Genomic DNA, 23,548 nt, shown 5'->3' on the forward strand with positions numbered 1-23,548 from the left:
CAACAACAAAAAAAAATGAATATGAAACAGTGCCTCTTTATTTTTTTTCTCTCCTCCCGAACTCACCCCAAAATGCATATTTACATGGCATGCCACATCAATACAACAACCGACTATTGACAATTAATAACAAATAGAATGTGCTCCGGGAGTTAAGGGCGAGGGTGTTGGTTTTTTTTTTTTTTCTTTTGTTTTAAGCAACCTATTGAGAGATATACAAGAAGAATGAAGCGACATCCATTAAAAAAAAAAAAAAAAAGAAACTTAAAAAAAAAAAACACTTTTACATATTGCCCTTTGGCCAATTAATAGCATTTACAAAGTGACAGATGTCGTGATGTACCCCAAAGTATCTGCTCCTTTTTCCTTTTTTTGGTGGGAGATCTTTGACAAACATGGAGGACGTCTTTGCGGCTTGGGAAGTACGGAGGGAATATTTTAATTGCTGGTCAAAAGCTATGAAATGTCCAGTAACTTCAAAACACAACAATGAGTATAGTGTAGTCCAGCGCAGGTGAGTCCTTTTGGGGGGGGGGGGGGGGGAGGGGGAGCGGGAAGACCCTCCAAGAAAATTACATTTAAAAAATAAACAATGCAGAAAAATACTAATGTTTTCACGTTTCTTCAGAGACAAAACCTTTTTGAGAAAAAACCGCATCTGGATCAGTATGTCCTCTGATAAAAAGTCCATTGTCGCACACACACCTGACGAAAATCTTCCACACGCACGCGCTTCTTTCACAGCCTGTTCCTGGTGCGGCGCGCTGGTCTTCAGATGAGCCCCCTCCTCTTTTTGTAGTCTTCCAGGTTGAGAGAGCGGCGGGGGGCGCCGTCTTTCACCGGGAGTGCGTTGGAGCTCACGGATAGCGACTTTGCTTCTGGCGTGGGGAGACGGGCACGTTAGCATTGTGCATTAGCATAGCATCGATTAGGGAAGCGAGAGAGGGGCGTGGGGGGGGGGGTGCGGAGGGCCCCCCACCCTCCCCTACTCACCTGCATTAGGAACTTGAAGGTCAATCTTCACATCAAAATCATGAACTTTGAATAAGTCTTCAGAGAGGTCAGTGGTTGGCTTGGTTACGTCTTTGTCCTTCGGGTCCGTGGGACCCTGCGGTGAACGAGGGGCGCGTTATACACGGGATCAGACAAACAAGACTGGGGAAGTCGCGCTCAACTTGACGTCAACGGACCTTTCCGACCAGTCAATCACTCGAACAATAATAGCCAATCAGATAGCCGCGTTGTCTTAACACGCCCATGCCGCCATGTTGTCCCACAAGCAATGCCGGTTGTCAGTAGTGTGCGTTTGGAAAAATTAATGTTACGAAGAAAATGACCCTCTGATGCACTTGGGGAACGTGCAATTCTGATGAAAGATATCCTGCTAGCTTACACGGGCCCCGCTTGATTCATTTTCCAAAGCCTAAAACACACTTGACGGAAGTGTCTATGATGAATTAAGCCTCGCGGAAGAGCGCACATACAACTAGCACTGCTGGATTGGTTTTCATGTGCGCTGAGAATGTCTATGTATTTCCACTCGTAACAAATTTTACGCGTGTGATTTTTCGTGCTCGATTGTGCAGACTTGAGTGCGATCGTGCCACTGACTGAAAATTCCATGACATTCCCTGACCAAAGCCAAATATTTTTTTTTTATACGGATTTTCCAAAACCCCTAAAAGCCAACGTTTCTTTCCATGATATTCCAGAAATTCCCTGACCCGTACGAACCCTGACAATGATACTACTCGTGATCTTTCCAAGTAAAAAACGACTCACCCTGCTTTACATGCGCAGTACGATTCCACTATTTTATCCTGTTGGATTTCAATATGAAGTTTGTCACTTCTTTCCATCTGTGCGTCTTTTTCGGATTTTTGTGAAGCACACACACAACGTGCATTTTTTCAGGATTTCGTGCGACGCTCTATCACAGTAACCCCGTGCTTCTTTTTCGAGCCTTTGTGGCACACACTGCAGTTACGCTTGATCACACAATGAGAGATACGACAACGTGTGAAAGTCCCAAAAAGAAAGCGAGAGAGAAGTGACCAATGTGATGACATCTTACGCATTTTTTATCAACTATTTGGTGTAAAAAATTAGCACAAAAATTTTAAAGCAACGATTGAACGACCCGACTGGTGATTAAAATTTAAATTTAAATCATTTTTGGGGATCATCTCTCTGACCTGTTTGTTCTTCTCGAGAGTGACGGGATCCGGCGTGGACCCGGAGCCGTACTTCTGGTTCAGGTGAGCAAGAATGGCGGCGTGCACCGACGGGTCTCTGGCCTTTGGAACCCGCCCAAGCACGAATGCGATGAGTTCATGGCAATAGCAATATGTATATTCGGCGGCAGTGTTGCATAATAGAGTCCTTACGTTGGACACCATGGTGGGTTTGCATTGTCTCCGAGTGAACGGGTCCATCTGTTGGTTTTTGGAATTTTGTCCTTCGGCCTGTAGGAACACACAATCGAACTGTTACTGCTCTGTTGTTATGGAAACGCATTTCCTCTTATTTGACGAGGTGACCTACCACCAGCGCTTTTTCCGATTCGACAATGTTCCAGCTTCTGTTCCTCTGATTAATGTAGCTTCACGAGAAAATATAAACAACAAAGTGTCAAATTTGGAAACCGGCGACGCGGTGAACGACCGTCTTCAAACCTGATGGCGGAGATGTTCTTGGTCCGCTGCCTGTCCAGTGCCTCCGCTCGCTCCTCCAGCTCGTTCAACTCATCCTGGATAACTTTTACTTTGTCGCCGTCGCCACTCTCCTCCGCCATGGCCTTCAGACAAAAAAAAAAAAAAATAAAATAAAAAAAAATAAAAACCACTGTAATTTCTGGCTTATAAGCCGCGACTTTTTTCCACACACTTTCAACCCTGCGGTTTATGCGGTGATGCGGCTAATATGTGCATTTTTTCCCTAACAACCGCATGGGGGCACTCAAGCAGAAAAGGTAAGAGTGATACCGGTGAGTTTTTTTTTCCGACCCTGTTAGCGCTGCGCTAGCGTTAGCCCTGTGCTAGCGTGTTGGTGCTGAGTTACTGTCATGTCTGTGATTTTTACCGTTTTTTTTTAACCAACCCTGTTAGCGCTGCGCTAGTGTTAGCGCCGTGCTACCGTGTTGGCTGCTATGTTACTGCCGTGTCTCAGTGATTTTTACCGGTATGTTTTTTTTAACCGGCCCTGTTAGCGCCATGCTAGCGTGTTGTTGCTGTATTACTGCCGCATCTCAGTGATTTAGGTATGTTTTTTTTTTTTAACCGGCCCGGTTAGTGCTGTGCTACCGTGTTGCTACCACAGCTGTTTTTTGTTAGTGTTTTTTTTTTTTTTTTTTTTTTTTAAAAACAGCCTTGTTCCGTGTTGTTGCTACGTTAAGCTAAGCTAAGGTATTCAAACTTTGAAAACTCTCTGTGTACCGTCTTTCTTTGTAAATATCTCATGTTTCAATGTGGGCGGTTGCGGCTTTTACACAGGTGCGGCATACGTATGTACCAAATGTTATTTCCTGTACAAGTGTACTTGGTGAGGCTTATAACCAGGTGTGCTCTGTAGGCCGGGAATTATGTGAAGTAAATAGAAAATAAATAAACATAAATAATGAGTCTAGTTAATACGATTAATGTGTCATTTAGATTCAATATAGCTCCACTTCACCATATTTACGCCACAATTAATAAACATCTACTCTATCTTATTTATGTTGTAAATCAGCACAGTGTCAAGCGGTAGCAGTGCATTCTTAAAATTTCCAATATGTCTAATAGTTTTAAACCTCCAATGTACCATATTTACAATCATTTTTAATGTTCCACATAGGCTTAAATTACCTCTTTTAGTCTCTATACATCTCTTGTACTACATTTACATATTGTATGTTCAATATTATCATATTTGATGGTCAATAATGTCATTGTAAATGAAGTTGAGCTGAGTTTTTACACCTCTCATGTACCATACAAGGACACTTACAGCATGTGATGATTTTTTTTTTTTTTTTTTTTACCTTATCTTTAAGTAACTGAGTTTTCTTCATGGCGTAGTTTGGTGGCGCTTTTCGAAATCTGTCTTTCTCTTTGACGATCTACGGAGAGGGAGCAAGAGTGACAGAGAAGGTGATGGTGGTTTTAGTTCCAAGAGGTTTGTGAATGATCAAAAGAGCACCCCCCCCAAAAAAAAAACATAAAAAAATAAAACACTTACGTCTTCTATGTCTTTGTCATTGAACTTGTAGTTCATGGCTTCTTTGATGGACTGCTCCTTTTTCGTGATTTCGTCCAGAGTTGGAACTTGCATGCCGGCAACTATCATCTGGAAACGAGACCGCGGGAGAGTGAAGCAACACTCTTAGTCCGTCCTGGTGGTTTTGCCGTTCACGCGGGTGTTTCGACTTACCGCCTCTTTCCACTTCATGAACTCGTTCTCGGTGAACTCCTGATTGGATACAAACTCCAGCCGGAAAACGCGCGTGTCGCCACCGTGCCTGAGGAATACGTCACACAGTAGCACTATGGAAAATCTTTCGTTACAAATGTAATCAATTCCATGACCACGGTCATAACTCAAAACATCTTTCCTCACTGAAGTTAATGAATAAAAAGAAGAATCCGTTCCAGAGTTTTTTGTTTTTTTCCTTATTCCAAAAAATACTTTTACACTGTATTGCACTTTATAAAAACAGACAGCAATAACAAACAGAATGAAAAGAATTGAAAAATTTTTGCATCATAATACAATGGTCTGGTGCTACTTATTCTGCTATATGCATGGATCACCAGGGCGCGGTATAATACGCAGGAATATCAAATGTAAGGTATTCGATAAAACGCAGATAAAATGCAGATGGCCGTTGCAAGGCGACAGTAATACTAGCCATTTTTCGCAGGGATTAGTATTATTATGGTCTGTCAGCATGCTGTTCATGTTGCTGTTGTTTGTATAAAAAAGTAAAAGTTTATAAAAGATGTACAAAGGTTTATAATTAGCCTGAATGATGCTAGTTTCCTTGGGTCGTCTACACTATTTGCCATTAAACAGCTTAAAGCAAGCACTCCTTTTTTTTAAGAATTGTTTATTATTTGCCAAACTCGTGTCTGGCGCCACCATATATACTTCTTGTAACTCAAAATTTGCTCAGAACACAACAAAAGAAAGACAAAGAAAATAAGAGAGGAAAATCAGCCTAGCGATTAAGTTTGTGGCTCGAAAAATGTACATGTCTGGTCATTCTTGGTGGAGATTTCACTGCAGTTTACCAACCGTAGTTGCAAGCCTTTGTTGGTCCGCGTCGTGCCCAGTTGGTAAACTTTCGCTGTCTCCACGACATCCATAATTTCAGCAACCTTAACACACAGTAATAAAAAAAACATTAGAAATCTACCCCCGCACATAGAGACACACCCGAAATCGATGAAACTGCTGTACTTTGTGTAAAGTTTGGCAACTAGTTTACACATGTGAGAGGGTGACTGCAACCTACTAGAGACACTGCGGGGAACTTGAAGGATTTGTTAAAAATGAGTGCTTCAAAATTACAGATTGCATGTCCGAAAATGCTGAAAGGTTAGCAAAAATCGAACATGGCTCAAGGGTAGAGCGTGTCATTTTTTTACCCTGTAGACTGGTTTACTGCTGCTGTTCCCGATACCGATCCTGACGAAGCAGCCGGTGACCGTTTTAGCAAAGAAGGGCATGTGGCACCAGCGTTCCAGCTTGTGTCGGGATAGGCGGATCCGGTTGAGCTCATCGGGCAGCGACACCGGCTGAGACTTCGGCGGCGTTTCTTCTTTTCTATCAAATAAAGACGGACATGCTTAGAACAAAATGGCCTTTACTCAGCGGGGAGGTTTAGGAACGACACACACTCGTCGTCGTCGTCGAATGAGGAAGAGCGCGAACTCCTGTCGCTCTTGACGGACGACTTGTCGTCATCTTCCTCCTCCTCCTCCTCTTCGTCGTCGGAGTAAACCTCGCTGGTTTTCAGGGGCTCGCGTTTGGCCAACAGTTCTGCTGCTTGGTGAAACAAAATTAGTCAATGCCACACACACACACACACACACCACACACACGACAACTGTCCCCCCCTTGCTGAGTGTTTGTAGGCTCGGGAAGCGACACTGTAGACTAAAGATTAAATCGATAAATTGCAAACCATTTCGATCATCAACTTCATAGAGCGCTTAATCAATTTAAAAGACCAAATCCTTGGAATTTCAGCCTCCCACCAGTGAATATTCTCAGATATACAGTGATGCCTCGGTTCTCGACCACAATCCATTCCAGAAAACGGTTCGAGAAGTGATCTGTTCAAAAACCAAATCAATGTTTCCCATTACAATGAATGGAAAAAGAATGCGTTCCAAGGCTAAAAAAAAAAAAAAAAAGGCTTTTTAAAGCCCCCTTTTTTTAGCTTTTCCTGGTAATAAATTGCATAGTAGTAGTTTAAATACTTTATATAATAAAATAATTTAAGAAATATTTATGTTTTGCTTAAAATATATGCTTTAGTAGTAGAGTACACTAGGCTGGGAGTGCATTGCCGTATCTGTAACGACTCGGCCCCCAGCCTTGTAAACATTTTTTTATTAACAAAAGTGCAGAATAACTTTAAACAAGCAATTTGCCTTCTTTGGAGCCATGATTGGGGGTTAATAAGGTATTGACATTAACAAAACGAATCGTGGGTGCATCAGCTACTTGCGCCCTGCGCAATATATTATTTCCGGGTTTTTTCGGCAGCGTGGGAATTCACAACAAAGCGCGTTGTGGGTCAGCTGGCCTGGCCGCGCGCAATATGTTATTTCCGGGTATTCGTTCGAGTACAGATTTTCGTTCGAAAACAGAAGCACAAAAATCTCAAAATTTTCATATGAAAACCGATTTGTTCAAAAACGGGAATGTTCGAAAACCGAGGAATTACTGTATATAGTTCAGTATGAAGGCAAAAATATGATCTTTTCTTGATTACTCAGATTAAGATATTTGCAAACATTTCCTTTTACTTTGGAAAACAAAGATCAGGACTTGATATCTTTTTTTTGTTGTTGAGTGGAGCACAAGACAAGGCTCAAAAAAGTACAGTATGTACTTGCTTTTGGGTCAGGACCAGCCCAAAAAACAAACACTACACTGACCAGTTTTGTTCTTCTTCTTTTCTCGCTCGGCTTTCAGCTCTTCCATAGCCTGAGACTTTTTGTCGAGCTTCTCATCACGCTTAGACCGCCGCTCCTTGTTGTGTGACATGACCTTAAGACACATAAGAGACACGACATGAGCATTTTTCCCTCTCTCGTTACTGTGCATTTTTTTTTTTTTTTTTTAAATTGTGGAATACATCTTTTCAGACACCTTTATTTCTGGTCCTACTGTTTATTTATTTCACGCACAAATTCATTGTCTGACGGAAACGGTAGATGTCCAAAAATGGTCAATTTGATTTTTTTCTTTTTAACTATTTAATACTCTTTCCATCTCCATGTCATCTGTTAGTTTCATGCATTACGAAATATAACGTTTGAGAATGCCTGTTTTGTTCAAATATATTAATGTAACGCATCCTTGCTGAAGGAAGCTCCTGAGTCATGGAGGCCAATTGGAGTGCATGAATAATATCCACCTAATAGACAGGATTAGTCGGATCATTGATTTGTTTATTGGCGTTCTCACGGCTCCAAGACCAATGAAAAAGAGTTTGAGAATGTGACGCAACACAGGCCGTTGCTTTTGTGAAGTATTAAAGGCTTTTTGTACCATCAGTGTAGTATTTCACTATTTTTTATCATTAGCATTCTTTTCATTTGCTTTTTTTGCATGATACTAATAGAAGAGATAACACCAACTTCAAAAAAGCAGTTTTCCGTTTTGACTTCCTGAAAAGTTGTCATTTTGGAGGCAGGGGGCACTCCACCCGACACTGCAAATTTGTCAAATTCAGATTGTGCTATAAATAATAATCTGGCGCCGATTGGCACTCACCACTTGTGTGTCTTGAACCTGAGATAGCTTGCGCTTTTCTTGCTCTTCCTCCTGCTTCTTTTTCTTCTCCTCCTTTTCCTTCTTCTTTGCCGTCTTCAGCTTCTTCTTGATTTCAAACCTTTTCCAAACAAATGTCAAGTAATTAGACTTCATAGCTATCTCCGATTCCATCACTCAAAACAAATCCTCATTTCAGCGAGGCAGAGCAATTCTTAAACAAAAAAAACTAAGAATAAGAATTACTTGAATGACCATTTTAGTCTTTTTCTCTCCCACCGTAGTTTGTGTGAAATATAAAAAGTGGAACGTGAGGTCATTTGAGGACTTTTGTTACTCAGATTATTGGGACCAAAGTGCTTCTCTAGAAGCTTAAAAATATAGTGAGTTATAGAGTCGATGTTCGCTAGCAGGGTAGCCATTAAAAGATTTTGTAAATTACTCAAAGCCGACCCGACCACGTTTTATACAAACCTGTGAAAAAATATCATCCAGAAACCAGTTTTTATCCTGCAGTTTTAAAATGTCATGGTTTCAAATCTGCTAAACCTTCCCATCACCACATACGTGTTTTTGTTTTGTTTTGTTAGTTGTATTTTGTTTTAATGAAAGAAAGTGCAGGCCACTGGCAGTTTCCGGCCAACAAGTCTATTATAAATCCCACTTGAGTTCAAAGCAAGATGTTATGATGTCAGATTAACCAGGAAATATGGCTTCAGACAGCCAATAATATTGCAGCGGGGCGTGTCCTCCTATGAACTCAAGTGGGACTTACAATGCGTTGGATGCAGAGAAAACGTCCGTGTATAGAGTAAACACTCAACTCGACCCTAATATTGCACCATTAGCTGATATTTTATACACAGTAGTAGTACGAAGTCTGGTGGTATATGTTTTTATGTAAAATAAATGAGATTGTTTAAAATTGTTTTCAAATGTATGTATGTTTAATCCACGTTTAGATTTAGAGTAAATTTACATCTGTATTTGTTTTCTTCTTCGGACATTCGTAGGACTGACTGCAGTGTCTCCAAAAGCACTTGAGCAGTTGGATGGTTTTTTTGTTTTGTTTTTTTTTTTACCCAGAAAAAAAAAATCATTTTTGTGATGATTGTTGTGCTCCAGGTTCTGCTCACTTAAGGAAAGGTAAAGTACAATACTGTTTTTTTTTTTATTTTAATGAGTCACTCTGTATTTTTATTTACCCAAATATTTCACAAAAATACATTTTAGCGCTTCAATGTCAATACCACAATATTTTTTCTTATGATTATCATATTGTTAGAATATGATACTGGCCTGTGCAGAGTTCTGCGGGATTAATATGCAAATATTTTGGGTTATTTCTAGAGGTGTAACCCCAAACTATTTTTTCCTCTTTGTTTACAATTCGGGGGAAAGATGGCGTAGCTGGAAAGCGTTGGCCTCACAGTTCTGAGGTCGCGGGTCTGATCCCGGCCACGCCTGTGTGGAGTTTGCATGTTCTCCCCGTGCCTGTGTGGGTTTTCTCTGGGCACTCCGGTTTCCTTCCACATCCCAAAAAGATGCAACATTAATTGGACACTCTAAATTGACCCTAGGTGTGATTGTGAGTGCGGCCATTTGTCTCTATGTGCCCTGCGATTGGCTGCCAACCAGTTCAGGCTGTACCCAGCTTCCTGCCCATTGACAGCTGGGATTGGCTCCAGCACTCCCCCCGACCCTTGTGAGGATAAGCGGTGAAGAAAATGGATGGATGTTTACAGTTCAACTTAGCAGTAGTCAATCATTTTCTGCTACCCATAAATACAATATCACCTTTTTTTTTTATTCATCTTTCATAATCTATAAAGATTATGAAAAGAGTCTATCCAAAAATTGGCAAGAAAAAGAAAGCACAGTCTCACCGTCTCTTGAGGACCTCTCTCTTCTCGATCCTGTTGAAGAGCTCCTGCTCGCGCTCCTTCTCCGTCATCTGCTCCAAGCGCGCCCTGTCCTCGGCGTCGCCCATCAGGTCGTCGTCGTAGCCGTCCCGGAAGACGTCGTCCTCTGACGAGTCCGAATCCGAGCTGGAGGAGGAGCTGTTGCTCTCCGAGTCGGACACCTCGCCTGAGAAAGACGTGAACTGTCATTAGGTTTTTTTTTTTAATTAATTTATTTGAGTAGGGCGGCTTGGTTGGATCAGCTGGTAAAGCGTTGGCCTCACAGTTCTGAGGTCCGGGTTCAATCCCGGACCCCCCTGTGTGGAGATTGCATGTTCTCCCCGTGCCTGCGTGGGTTTTCTCCGGGCACTCCGGTTTCCTCCCACATTCCAAAAACATGCAACATTAATTGGAGACTCTAAATTGCCCCTCGGTGTGATTGTGAGTGCGGCTGTTTGTCTCCATGTGCCCTGCGATTTGCTGGCAACCAGTTCAGGGTGTGCCCCGCCTCCTGCCCGTTGACAGCTGGGATGGGCTCCAGTACTCCCCGCGACCCTCGTGAGGATAAGCGGCAATAGAAAATGGATGGATGGATATTTGAGTCAATGAGTAGTGACATTGGTGTATAGCCGTGTTCAGTTCGTGTTGTGAGCCAGGTACGGAGCAGCCATCTTAAAGATGAGCAGCTCGGTTGAAGAGGATCAAAGAGTGAGTCAGATAATCTGCTCCATATTAAACCATCCAACGTCCGTACATTTTTTTTTATACCGCTTATCTTCATTATGGTTGCGGGTGTGCTTAAGCCAAACCCAGCTGACTTCGGACAAAGGGCTGGTTACACCCCGAACTGGTTGCCAGCCGGTCAGTCGCTATGCACCCTCGAAACTAAACATCCCACACACAAAAATTAGAAAGACTAAATAAAGAAAGATGGACAAGACTGAGAAATGGAGGCGGAACAAGGGAACCTCTGTCAGTTGAGGCCATTCAGCAGTGATGTTTGTCATTTCTGTCTTTTTTTTTTTTTTAAACTCTGTTTCTACATTCCAAAGGATAATATGTAGATATGTTCGTAAAGAGAGGATTAATTTACTACGATACTTCTTGTATTCAAACGTTTCTTTTATCAGTCACTTCAATGAGCTGTCATCAAAGACAAAAAAAAAAAAAATGCATAAACGCCATTGTCAACGTATGCCCCAAGGAAAGAATCAATCAAAAAGACTCTCACTGGAACAAACGGGAACATAAATTATCAAAGAAAAGAAAGTTTTCTTGCCACAGAATTAATCAAAATGCCCTCCAACGGGCCCTGCTCTTTAGCTCTAGTGAGGATACTCAAGTCTTTAATTCCTTCCGGCGATCACACTTTTTAGATAACGGTAAATCATCTTTTCTGAAACTTCATATGTTGAGATTTTGTGTTGCATTGCTCTTATTTCATTGTTTTTATTTATTAACTTCTCGTAAGTGTTCCCACGTGTGCAATGTCCTTTACGACGTTGTTTATTACGAGTCTTGTCTGTTGAGTGTGCACTTGGACCTGGAAGCCGCAAGTGCCCTCACGGGGATTCATACATTTATTCCACATCCAAATCTCATTAGCAGTTGTGGCTTGCTAGCATTTGCTTCTTTCAAGCGCCAATGCTAGTTTTATATTGCTGGCGCAATTTATTTTCTTTTTTTTTTTTTTTTTTTTTAAAGATGGGACAGAATCTGGTGACAACTCTGCACATCAGTTGGGGGGGGCACAGCTTTAGTCAAAGTCAGGCAGAGAGATTAGTGAAGGGAAGCTAAAAACTGAGAACGATAGTTTTAATTTTGAAAAAAAAAAAAAACAAAACATTTGATTAAAAAAGGCTAGCGCAGGGGTCGGGAACTTTTTACGCTGAGAGAACCATAAATGGCAAATATTTTAAAACGTCATTCCAAAAGAGCCATCCAATATTTTTCAAAACTAAATACAAGTGTATTTGTGCATTTTATGTAAGACCAACACTTTAGGAGTACAATAAGTCTCTAGATGCATTTCAAAAAACATAATGTTGCTAACCAATGATGACAAAAGTACTTCTTACCATTAAAACAACTTCCATGCTGATGGCTTTGTCGTCCATTTCATACGTCATTAAACTTCATGCAGCCTTTGAGACTTCCATCCGTTATTCGTAAACGTAGATTGGTTTTAAAGTTGTTGTTTTTTAATGTTTTTAACTTTTCGTACGCATAGGTAGAACCAAAACATTGTCAGTACAGCAATACTCAAACACTGAGGTGTCTGTGACGCAAAGTTTTCACAATCAGCTGGTCTGCAGGTTGAATTTTTTTTTCATCCCCACTTATGTGTGCTCGGCAACGATGCTTGCCGACAGAGGCACGTCTTCATGTAAAAAAAATTACAGTGGTGGGCGGTGCATAAGCACCCTGTCATTATATACCACATTGATGGGCTGCGAAAGGACTGTAACATTTGTAATTATGCGTGTACCCTTTAGCCATACGCAACCACCGAAAGAGCCAAGTGTGGCTCGCGAGCCATAGGTTCCCGACCCCTGGGCTAGCAGTTCCCCCAAAACGTCAATTTTATAACAACTTTGATAACATAATTTAAAAAAAAAAAAACATACCCTCCTCTGGTGCAGAGCTCTCCCCTGAGCTGTCTCCACCTGAGCTTCCGGACGCTGTTGATTTATGAAGCTTCTTCTTAGTGGCATTCTTCTTCTCGGGACCTTTGCCTTGTCTCCCCTTTTTTTTCCCTTTAGTGCCCCCAACAGTCCACTATGCCAAGGGAATGGCAAAAGAGTTGGTCAACTGCCTTTTTTTTGTCACATGAAATTAAAGATCTCGAACAAACGTGACTGCCCTACCTCATCGTCACTGTCTGACGTCTCGGAATCGGTGGACGCCGCGGGTTTGCTCACCGGCTCCTCCTGCTCGCCAGAATCCACCCGCTTCCTTTTCGCCAGTGACAGCAGCTCCTGGGGGTGGAGTGCACGATGTAGATATATGAACTCAATTGATTCTGTTACATTCATGTAATCGTAATTAACATTTCATATTGCAGAGAATGACAAAAAAAAATGGAGACTTACTAAAGAAGCATATTTTCCTATTCAGTGAGCACAACCTGATCAGATGTGGATTCTTGATAATCACCTGTTGTGTTAAACGTTTATATTGTCTGCATTTGAGTGTGTACAAGCGTCACTCACAATTAGAAAGGTTGTAAATCTAGTTCAAGCAAACTTTTGCAAGCTATAGTCATCTTTAAAATTATTAAACATACTTATCAAACCACAAAATTGGGGCAAGTGAAAATGCTGAACAGCTGGGAACTTGAGGACAACTCCTAGCCACAGTCGCTCATCAAGTTTAATGTGATGTCACTAAGTTGGAGCATAAATATTGCAGTTTTCCACACAAACATTGGCTAACATATCCTAACAATGACTCGCTGCATGAACCGATGAGGTCTGCTCAGATGAGTAGTGAAAAGTCTTCTAAGACAAATAGAACAGTTCAGTTGCGATCAAGTCGATACCCTGGCAGAAAAGACAGCCAACTTGAAGACTTAAAGGCAAAATACTCAAGTTACAGCATTTAACTCAAATTTGAAGCCATTTCTTGATATCACGGAAAATGTTACACAACATTCAAATTCTTTCAAACAGCAAAATTTGCACACCTGCAAACCAAGTGAGGCGAAAGAGCGTGGATGGATGTATAATTTTTAGAGAAATTGATGATGACGACTCAGTTGCTGGCTCGCTCTGTAGCATGTCACAAAAAGAGAAAAACGATGATCACTGTTTTCCAAAGTAAAAGCAGATAGTTGTAAATGTCTTATTTTGAGCAGACACAAACGATAACCTGCTGTAGTGAAAGACTACAAAAATCTGAATATTTACAGTTGAAGGGCTGAACGCGAGGGATATGCACAACTTTAAAGGTCAAGTGTCGTGAAATGGTCGATTTTTAGTATGTTATTAATGAAAAAACGGCAGCCGGTATGGACTCCTCTGTTTTTTTCCCCCACCACAAAACATGATTTTGACGTATATGGCTTTTTGTAACTCCCGCCATGAAAATCCTCTCGAGTGATTTGTTTTTGACAAGAAGCAGGAAGTGACGTTGGAGGCAGTCGTCCGCTCAAGCGGACTCGTTTCTTTCTATGAGTTTTACCTGTTGGAAGATGGCTCGTTGTTCTTTCGTGTTAGCCAAAATGCCGGCTCGTTGCATTGCTGGATATTGTTCGAACACTCGGGAGGATAGATTTACCCTTCATAAATTTACAAGAGACCCGGTTCGTCGAGAAAAATGGATTGCACGGGTCCAAAGGACGAGAACTTTGTGGGTACCAGATGACAGGTAGGTGTGTACACAGCTACTAAAAAAAAAAATAATAGTTAGGGACCAGGTAATCCGTCTCTCATAATGTACCATAAGATCCGCGTACATATGACAGGGGTGCTAAACGTGTTGGTGTGTGCGGTCAGACGGCTTCCGTGTCGGGCTCGCCGGCGAAAGCTGCCGCGTCGTGCCTCGCAGACGAGCACGGCTTCGGCCGGCTCATACATACTGTCTGGGAGTCTGTTGTTAGTTAGAAGCGATCCGCATATCATCTAAATATGGCTTGAAACAATAGGGTAATATTGCCCCGGTAACTTCACTCGGTTGTTGAGACGTTCTCTTCTATGAAGAGCTTCCGTGTCTGAAGGGGTGTGTTCGTCTCCCATAGGTAGGGTGCACCGCCTGTTTTCATTGGCGAATGTCCGGGGTGACGTCACTGACAGGAGATACAGCCAATATGGCGACCGCTTGGATGTCGAATGACAATTCCACAACTTTGCGCATGGATGACGAGCTCTCCGCTCATATTTATTTTTTCGTATGGGCATTGAAGCGAATGTTATATATATTTCTAATTTCAACATGTATTTTAGAATGTTTATAGGGATGACACTTGACCTTTAAATTAAAAGTTGGATCTTACCAATTAAGCGATTATTAAAATGAAAACTTCGCAACAGTTCTCTCGCGTTTGGATGCATCACTGTGTGTTTTACTAGAGAAAGGAAAGGCACTGCAGGAGTTATTGAATTACATTTTAATCATTCATCATTTATGTGTTATAATTTTTACGTTACAGTCTACTTTGGGTTTGTTCTTTGTTGTGTCCGCTTTGGCTCAGCAGTGTTTTGAAAGTGACCTACAATTAAAATTGGGAATGAACTTGAGTGACTCGGCTCGGTTGAGACTTGGAAGCGGACGACCCGATACTTACTTGAGACTTGATCCCATCTCTGAGCAAGGAGATCGAATAAATCCTCAAACGCCTCTGCATTGTTGACGTTTACGGCGACTATGCTAGCGACACCATAAACAAAACCGACAACATTCCCGCAAACTGGAGCTTTGGCGGATTACGACTCGGTCGAGTCGCTCTCTCTTGTTTGACAACAACGCACCAAAATAGCACGTCAGTGACGTCACCAGGACGATAGGGTTTGCTATTTAAGACGAGGCGCCGCCATCAGCAGCGCTGCTGGTTGTAGTAGTTAGTGGTGGTGGTAGTACGACACCGCTCAGTCCGGGCACTTAAAATCCAAATAGTAGACTTAAAATGTTGGCATTGCTCACCACACGGGTGCAGCCTGTGTCTGAAATCAAACGTTCACCTTAGCGTTAGCAAGACCGACCTAGCACTGCCGTGTTGTTGTTTATTTGTCACAATGAAGACAAACTGGCGTAACACGTGCCAAACAACAAACAATTTAGTCGACTTTATGGCTCCGGTGTGGAAGAATTTCAACAGGATGAGTCTACTTTGGGTTGTTTCTCCCCCCTCTACCGCTACCTTCCAGAGCGAGGCCAAGTGAGCTAACAACTAGCATACATTTGTTTGACTTGAGCGGAGAAAAAAAAAAAGTGTTGACAACTCGCCCGGCCGTGTCCTCACCTGGTCCAAGTTGTCGTCGCTGGCGCTGTCTTCGGAGTCCGAGTCGATAACGACGCGACCTTTCCGTTTCTTGACGTTCACCATGGTTACAACGTGCAAAGCGGGCCAAGCTAAGACGGTAGAACCACCACTACCGCGGTGGAGTGGCCTTATGTTAGCTTGGGGGCGGGGGGGGAGTTGGGGAGGGTTACCGCTGTTGCCACTTGCTAGCAGACCGTAGCCTATCAGAATCCCACTCGTGTTGTCGGCAAGACACGCTCTTCTACAATATGATTGGTTGCGGAACGCGACTGCTGCAATATGGTTGGCTGAAGCACCTGTTCAACAGCCAATCATATATTTTTATCAAGAGGGGCTTTCCAATAACTAGAGTGGTATTCGTAATAACGCGACACCGAGCCTGCGTGCTGCTACAAACATGGAACCTGTCGCGAGACTTCATTTTTTTACTGTTCAAAATTATTAATTTATTATTTTAAGCACTTTTAGTAATTATCTTAAAAATAACGTTGGATGTGTAACATGTAATTACTTGGATTAAATCTTTTTTTTAATAAATGTAGCGCAGCAAGCGAGGTGTCACTGAGCATGCGCGCTGCCGACGACATCACATTCCCGCGTTAATTTCTGTGTGCGCGTGTCTGTGTTCGGCTACAATTAAAAAAAATATATTTTCATATATGTAAAATAGATTGATGTGATTTCTTAAAACATTTTCTCAACAAAATAAATAGATCACGAGCTTTTCCCTGTACTCGTTGAATGCATCCTTTCGGATACACATCGTCTACGTGAGCATTCATCAACGTCGAGCAAACATTTAAAAGTGAATTATTTTTTAATACGTATTAATTAATAAACGTCCCGAATAAAATAAATACATAGACATAGTGGAACCTTTGATATCAGTGATAGATTCCTTCTGGATACAAATCGTCTACGTGAGCATTTATCAACATAAACATTTAAAAGTCAATCATTTTTTAATACGTATTCATTAATAAACATCCCGAATAAAATAAATTAATAGACATAGTTGAACCATTGGCATCAGCGATAGATTCCCTCCGGATGCAAATAGTCTACGTGGGCATTTATCATTGCAGAGGAAATATTTAAAAGTGAATCATTTTTTAATACGTATTCATTAATAAACGTCCCTAATAAAATAAATACATAGACATACTGGAACCATTGACATCACTGATAGATTCCTTCTGGATACAAATAGTCTACGTGAGCATTTACTAACGTAGAACAAACATTTAAAGTGAATCATTTAAAAATACGTATTAATTAATAAACGTCCCGAATAAAATAAATACATAGACATAGTGGAACCATTGACATCAGTCATAGATTCCCTCCGGATGCAAATAGTTGATGCGCACACGCCCTCCACATTTACCGGCAGACCATCGAAGTTATCAAACCTTTCCACTACATTTCCCACTACATTTACAAGCTTTTATTCTAAATTCAAACTTTTCCAGAGTGTTCTACTTATTTTTCTGCTTGGACCACGATTGTACAAATGTAAATGATTTCAAGATAAGACAAGGACGACCTTTACCCACATAATCCCGGAACAGACAGCGTCAGAATGGTAAATGCGAAATAATGGCAACATTGCCCGTCTATTTATTCAATTTTCAATGTGCAACTTGTGTTTTTGATAAAATGTTCACTTTCAATGTCGGTGACACCAATGTAAGCATTTATATGATCTTAATTTGAAAGTATTTATTTATTTTTCCATCTCCCACTCAACTTGTCCGTTTTGCCTTCCAGCAGTAAACTGTCTACGTCACTAGCACGATGACCAACATCCTTCATTTTCCTCGGATGCGGCTGCAGCACCTGCAGCACCATCAGCACCTTCTCCACCTCGTGCTGAGTCGAAGCGTGACGCAGGGCGAGTACAGACGACCCGGCAAGCCCAGAGAAGATAAACCCCCTTGGCAGAAGATCAACTTCAGCTTCTCCAAAGGCTTGGAGGGCATCCGGAAACACGCGACGCTGCTCAAAAAGGAGTTCTTCGAGCGCTGGGTCGGCCCCCGGGGGAAGCCCCTGATGGAGCACATGCAAGAGCAGAACGAAGTTCTGTGGGAGTTCCGGGGGGCCGAGAGCCTGGAGCGGTGGACCGTGTCGTCGGATCGCGAGATAGGAGGCCAGAGCGAGGTCTACTTGAAGCTCGGGAGGAACAACACCACGTGTTTTCTCTACGGGACGCTGAGGTCGACCCCCCCTCGGGACGGCGAGACGCGGTACAGCGGTTACTGCAGCATGCGCTCCAAGCAGCCGCTGGTTAGTTTTTGGGGGGATTTTGTGCAAAAACGCTGACATCAAATCAAGCCAAACTCACCACCCTGTTATTCTGCCGTTAAAATTGTAATAACACGATCATAACACCTGTCCCAAGGGGTCGTTCAACCGCAAGCAGCACTACGACTGGTCCAGCTTCAACACGCTCCACCTGCGCGTGCGAGGCGACGGCCGGCCGTGGATGATCAACATCGCCGCCGAGACGTACTTCTCGCACCAAAAAGACGACATTTACAACTACTTCCTGTACACCAGAGGGGGGCCCTACTGGCAGGAGGTCAAGGTGATTGCCTGGGGGAAGAAACAAAAAGCACAAACGTCGCTAATACTTTTAGTTCCATCAAATTCTCTTTGCAGATTCCCTTTTCCAAATTTTTTCTCACGCATCGAGGAAGGATTCAGGATGATCAGCATCCTCTCTGGCTAGACAAGGTACACGTGACTCTCAATTGCGATGCCAATCGGTTATAATACGTAGATTCAAAACGTGTTTTTGTAGTTTGACATCAGCTGCGATAGGGGCCGGCACTCCCCCGCGACCCTCGTCAGGATAAGCGGCAAAGAAAATGGACGGACGGATGACAATTTGACATTTTGGTTACTTACATGGAAGTCCACACGGATGACTTGCCTCCGCGGGCCACACGAATCGTGTGGCGGGGCCGTGAGTTTGGCACCTATGAAAATGGATGGATGTCATATTTTGTAAAAAAACGTATGATTTTAATGACCAAAATTTAGTTTAACGACGTGTGCGATGGCAATTCATTTTGTATTCGTATATCAACTGATACTATTGATGAGCTTCATGTGAAGTGTTTGTGTTGAAAAATGTAATTCCTTGAGGCTGCAGCATTATATATTATATTGATTCATAATTAATGTGCATTCTACGATAGTGTTGATGCCCTATGGCCCTGTTTACAGTTATTTGCTGCCATCTTGTGGCATCTAAACAAAATTACAACCTTTTAAAAGATCCTCACGAGGGTCGTGGGGATAGCTGGAGTGAGTTGTTAATTAATTGGCCGTTACTTCAGCTAAAATACCCATTTTTCCTGAAGGTCAAGATGAGATGTTTATTTATTTATTCATATGTTTAATCTCAAAAGAATTCTGTTGTTTTTAAGATGTATCCATTCTGATTATTATTTTATTAAATTACATACAGATTAACACAATCGGATTCACGCTGGGCGACAACGCGGACGGCCCCTTCCAGCTGGAGATCGACTACATCGGCGCCTGCAAAGACTACGCTCACACGGAGGAGTTCGCCTACGAGCTGTACAAAAAGAATCCGGAAGTTTGACGCCGCAGTTTCATGACATTTTCAGGGCGATATATATATATATATATTTTTTTTTTTAATTTATAGCCAGGTTAGGAAAATGAGAACAGTTGCTCCTTGCCGACCTGGTGGCAATTTAATCAAAACTTTTGATTGTCATGGGAATTGTCACTGAAATGAAAACATAATTAGATTTCGAGGGGTTTATTCATTCAATCTGTTGATAATTTTGTCTGTTATGATATGGTACGATGGAAACAAATTAAGTACACAATATGTTTTTTGCAGTGTATACAAAACAATAAATTGATGAATAAATTCCTTTTTATTTTTACAGTATAGTCATAATGATCAATTTTGTGGCTGCACTTCTAAATCAAACCAGTTTGTTCCCTGAGAAGAAATGTCGCTAACATTTTTTAAAAGGTCTTAACCGCTAAATTGAATTGGAATAAAATATGTTTCTTAATTGGAATAGTAACATATTTTCATTACATAGATGCGTATGAGCTATAATATCTTATTTGGGGGTATCAAAGTGTTGTTATACATGGGAGACTCCATGAATACACAAATTGACTATTTTTTAACCGGCTCAGTGGCCAACATCTTACAGCAAACACGTGGAACATTTCCAAGGATCAGTTACATATTTTATTTCCTGCTAATGTTCGTTGAAAACGCAAATTCATGCCAGAATCAACATTTCAAAGCGAAGTTTGAATTAAAAAAAAAATGGTCAAAACTTAATTACAAGACATCGCTAGCTGTCGTTTTGGCTAGTCACTATTATATTGCTGATATGATGAATAAAAATTTCAAAATGTATTTCCGACTATTTATTTGTATGTCCTATGACCTTAAATCACTGATCTATTTATATATATTGAAAAAAAATAAAAATACTGTGTAGCGCATACACATCGAGCGGTATGTCGATTGGTGGAAGCCAATTGGCCGCCATCTTGGTACTCCCAAAACTTGTGGAGGACATGATTTAAAGGTTGGATTATGGTGGGGGTTTTCTCAAAGTTTGGCATGTAGAATTAAAATTGGTCGTGTGAGCTTGACATTTTTTTTCAGTTCTGGTAACATGAAGGATTTTTAATTGGACTTGGTAAGGGAAAAAAGGCTAAAGTGCATAGGAAAGACATAAACACGGTGACGAGCAAGAAACCTTGCATATTACCTTGTGTCCGATTTTTGTGACATGTCAATTTTTCCTAAAATACGCTGTGAAGCACGATTATCATAACATAGCAAAAAACTAAGCATTTTTTTTGGTCATAAAAACATTAAATTTGAAGTCAATCAGTTCGATATATTTTTGGAAATGTGGGAAAATACATGGTAAACGCATTGTTCATTTGTTGTCTCTGCGACGTCCTATTTCAGACAGAAAATTGAAACTTGTTTCCTCGCATTTGAAAATCAAATTCAATTTGCAGCTTTCTGTATTATGAAATTCATGAAAGATGTCACTGAAAATCTGTTGTATTGCTTATCCACTGATAAGTTTGGGAAAATATTGACATCGCTTTTTCGCGAAAAACCGTCGGCCTATAAAAGGTGAAGCAGAGAGTGAACTGTGAACAACAACTGTAAACAAAACATTGATCAAGTGAATTAAGATCACCAGAAAATAATTTTAAAAAAACATTTACCAAAAAACAATGTCAAAGTAAATCTTTCTAACTTACCTGTGGAAATTTTTTTCACAGCCACCAAACTGTTCCTGCACAGGTCAGCGTGGTTGTTTTAGGAGTGTCAAGATGGCGGATGGTGACTTCATTTTGGTGGCCAATGAGCAGTCCAGTCTTTTTTTTTTTTTTCCCATCGATCACGCAGACGCAACCAGGAAGTAATGGTGAGCTAATTTTTCCGCTTCCGGGTCCGGCTCGAGAGGCGCAAACAAACGAGAATCTGCCATGGCAACAGCAACAACCGGTGGTGCCTTCGTGTTGATCGTGGCGCTATTAAACTTGTCTTTAGCGGACAAGTTAAAGTACAAACCGGCCACAAAACCTGTCAGGTTATTCACCGAGGAGGAACTTCGGAGGTACGACGGCAACCGCGTACGTACCGCTTCAGTGGCCAACCGGGATGGGAAAAAAATTGAAAATAAATGTACGCTAAAAATGTGTCACTGTCACAGGAGGGCGAGCCCATCTACTTGGCAATAAAAGGGGTGGTGTTCGACGTGACCAAAGGAAAAGGTGCGGAAAAGTCCACACTGAAAACACTCATTACTTGTCCTAACATGACGTCGCTTTATTCAAAAGTATGCTTTGTTATGCCCCACCCCAAATATCAAATTTTTTGCTCAAATGAAATCATTTGTGAGAAATGTGAAATTATTTTCGTCTTTTAGCGCTGTGATGTATAAGAAACAACCAGAGACAAAAGGTGTGATTAAAGCGGTGTCAATCATCCATCCATTTTCTTGGCCGCTTATCCTCACGAGGGTCGCAAGGAGTGCCGGAACCAATCCCAGCTGTCAACGGGCAGGAGGCGGGGTACACCCTGAACTGGTTGCCAGCCAATCGCAGGGCACATCAAGACAAACAGCTGAATCATAATCGCACCTTGGGGCAATTTAGAGTGTCGCATTAATGTTGCATGTTTTAGGGATGTGGGAGGAAACCGGAGAGCCCGGAAAACAACCCACGGAAGCACGGGGAGAACATGCAAACTCCACACAGGTGGGGCCGGGATCAAACCCGGGTCCTCAGAACTGTGAGGCCAGCGCTTCACCAGCTGAATCCATCGTCCCGCCGGCATAAGACATACAAAGTGAAAAAAGACAAAACGGTGTACATGCTAGTTACCTTTCAGAGGTGGGAGGATTCAGTAGAGGATTCAAAAGAGGTGGTGAATGTACTTCGGATCTTGTTTCAGGATTACTGGACTTTGACTTTTTGCCACGCGTCTTTGTGCAAACGTCTTTTTGGACCGCTTAGCTGTGTGCGACCTCTTCCTGAAATAAAACCATTCTTAAGATCATGCCCTCGCCTCGGAGTCCTGCATTTGGGTCCGACCCCGTGCCGCTGGTTTATGACGCCGTCCCGCCTCTGTTGCAGCTCCGACGTAGTTCCGATGCGACCTGGACTGTTGGCTTCAGAACTCCCATATTCAGGATCAGTACTCGAGTAAAACAAAGACGGCAAAAACAAACGAAAATGTGTCCAATTTGAATTTTTTTTTTCCCAATTTCAGAGTTTTACGGCAAAGGAGCGCCTTACAACGCTCTGGTGGGGAAGGACTCCACTCGAGCCGTGGCCAAGATGTCGCTCAAGCCAGAAGACCTGACATCGGATACCGTGAGCGTTGCACGACTTCGCCGCAACCGTCTCCCGCGTTACTTCCGCGTTGTTCACTTCCTCCCATCTCTTCCACGACAGTCGGACCTGACGCCGGAGCAACTCCGGTCCCTGGAGAGCGTCTTCGAGGGCACGTACAAAGTCAAGTACCCCATCGTGGGCTACACGGCTGCGCGCGTCCTCAACCAGGACGGGAGTCCCAACGAGGACTTCAAGCCGGAGGACCAGCCGCACTTTCACATCAAAGATGAGTTTTGACCTCATCTTCCTCATATTTCTATCATTTTTAGAATTTATTAGCATCGTTTGGATGATGCTTTGTGAGCTGTTACTGAATTTTAAACACTTGTGTACATTTGAAATGTGACTGACTGACTTTTGTTGAATAAACACAGCCTGCCTTTCATTCATTTCTTTCTGGCAAAAGTCTTTCTTTGCCTTTCGGCTTGTCCCGTTAGGGGTCGCCACAGCGTGTCATTTTAGATAAACGCACATTTGTTTGGCACAGTTTTACGCCGGGTGCCGTTCCTGACGCAACCCCTCTGCATTGAGCCGGGGAGAGAACCTGACAGCACCTGGTATTCCCAAGCAGTCTCCATCCAAGTACTACCCAAACCCGCTTAGCTTTCAAGATCTGACGAGATCGGGCGTTCTCAGGGTAGCATGGCCGTAAGCCTTCGGGCAAAAGTCTTTAAATAGTGGTAATCAATTTTGACGGTTGTCAGAACCAAGAACGCCAAGTAGCTGAGGCCAGAGTTCGTATTGT

The 23,548-nt window shown here is 42.2% G+C and overlaps 3 protein-coding genes and 1 long non-coding RNA gene across 7 annotated transcripts; 2 read left to right on the top strand and 2 right to left on the bottom strand.

Annotated features, from left to right (window-relative positions):
* Window positions 1–16: 16 nt before the first annotated feature.
* On the bottom strand, window positions 17–16,028 carry rtf1 (RTF1 homolog, Paf1/RNA polymerase II complex component). Its single transcript, XM_061844912.1, has 18 exons — window positions 15,847–16,028; window positions 12,755–12,865; window positions 12,515–12,665; window positions 9,873–10,074; window positions 7,990–8,107; window positions 7,149–7,260; window positions 5,880–6,024; window positions 5,628–5,805; window positions 5,275–5,357; window positions 4,411–4,498; window positions 4,219–4,326; window positions 4,022–4,099; window positions 2,676–2,797; window positions 2,545–2,602; window positions 2,388–2,465; window positions 2,196–2,297; window positions 994–1,108; window positions 17–878 (listed from the first exon to the last, which is right to left on the bottom strand). The coding sequence occupies exons 1-18, from the start codon at window positions 15,928–15,930 to the stop codon at window positions 772–774; spliced, it is 2,040 nt and encodes a 679-aa protein (XP_061700896.1). The 5' UTR covers window positions 15,931–16,028; the 3' UTR covers window positions 17–771.
* Window positions 14,724–20,246, top strand: ndufaf1 (NADH:ubiquinone oxidoreductase complex assembly factor 1). 4 transcript variants are annotated; one of them, XM_061844921.1, is made up of 5 exons: window positions 14,724–15,762; window positions 17,641–18,153; window positions 18,269–18,454; window positions 18,529–18,603; window positions 19,343–20,246. In XM_061844921.1, the coding sequence occupies exons 2-5, from the start codon at window positions 17,665–17,667 to the stop codon at window positions 19,481–19,483; spliced, it is 891 nt and encodes a 296-aa protein (XP_061700905.1). In that variant the 5' UTR covers window positions 14,724–15,762; window positions 17,641–17,664; the 3' UTR covers window positions 19,484–20,246. The 4 variants fall into 4 exon arrangements, with proteins under 4 accessions (XP_061700905.1, XP_061700904.1, XP_061700903.1 ...); XM_061844920.1 differs by lacking the exon at window positions 14,724–15,762 and adding an exon at window positions 16,468–17,452; XM_061844918.1 differs by lacking the exon at window positions 14,724–15,762 and adding an exon at window positions 16,487–17,452 and having other exon boundaries at window positions 17,638–18,153; window positions 19,343–20,244.
* On the bottom strand, window positions 18,322–21,299 carry LOC133513819 (uncharacterized). Its single transcript, XR_009798625.1, has 3 exons — window positions 21,163–21,299; window positions 18,778–18,848; window positions 18,322–18,462 (listed from the first exon to the last, which is right to left on the bottom strand). It is a non-coding gene; the product is annotated as an uncharacterized LOC133513819 (long non-coding RNA).
* Window positions 21,300–21,345: 46 nt separating this feature from the next.
* nenf (neudesin neurotrophic factor) lies at window positions 21,346–23,202 on the top strand. Its single transcript, XM_061844923.1, has 4 exons — window positions 21,346–21,537; window positions 21,618–21,678; window positions 22,679–22,782; window positions 22,864–23,202. Exons 1-4 carry the CDS (start codon window positions 21,391–21,393, stop codon window positions 23,038–23,040), a joined length of 489 nt encoding a protein of 162 aa, XP_061700907.1. The 5' UTR covers window positions 21,346–21,390; the 3' UTR covers window positions 23,041–23,202.
* The last annotated feature ends 346 nt before the right edge of the window (window positions 23,203–23,548 follow it).

The sequence above is a fragment of the Syngnathoides biaculeatus genome, chromosome 15 (genome assembly GCF_019802595.1).
Source record: "Syngnathoides biaculeatus isolate LvHL_M chromosome 15, ASM1980259v1, whole genome shotgun sequence".
Classification (NCBI taxonomy): Eukaryota; Metazoa; Chordata; class Actinopteri; order Syngnathiformes; family Syngnathidae; genus Syngnathoides; species Syngnathoides biaculeatus.

Bases quoted from the DNA above. Each gene is read 5' to 3' on its own strand.
- rtf1 (XM_061844912.1), bottom strand. From the start codon at position 15,930: ATGGTGAACGTCAAGAAACGGAAAGGTCGCGTCGTTATCGACTCGGAC. The intron at 8,108-9,872 runs GTGAGACTGTGC...TGTTTGGAAAAG, and splicing joins AGAGAGGTCCTCAAGAGACG to GTTTGAAATCAAGAAGAAGC. The intron at 7,261-7,989 runs GTGAGTGCCAAT...ATGTGTCTTAAG, and splicing joins AGGTTCAAGACACACAAGTG to GTCATGTCACACAACAAGGA.
- ndufaf1 (XM_061844921.1), top strand. From the start codon at position 17,665: ATGACCAACATCCTTCATTTTCCTCGGATGCGGCTGCAGCACCTGCAG. The intron at 18,154-18,268 runs GTTAGTTTTTGG...ACCTGTCCCAAG, and splicing joins TGCGCTCCAAGCAGCCGCTG to GGGTCGTTCAACCGCAAGCA. The intron at 18,604-19,342 runs GTACACGTGACT...AATTACATACAG, and splicing joins ATCCTCTCTGGCTAGACAAG to ATTAACACAATCGGATTCAC.
- nenf (XM_061844923.1), top strand. From the start codon at position 21,391: ATGGCAACAGCAACAACCGGTGGTGCCTTCGTGTTGATCGTGGCGCTA. The intron at 21,538-21,617 runs GTACGTACCGCT...TCACTGTCACAG, and splicing joins GGAGGTACGACGGCAACCGC to GAGGGCGAGCCCATCTACTT. The intron at 22,783-22,863 runs GTGAGCGTTGCA...CTTCCACGACAG, and splicing joins AAGACCTGACATCGGATACC to TCGGACCTGACGCCGGAGCA.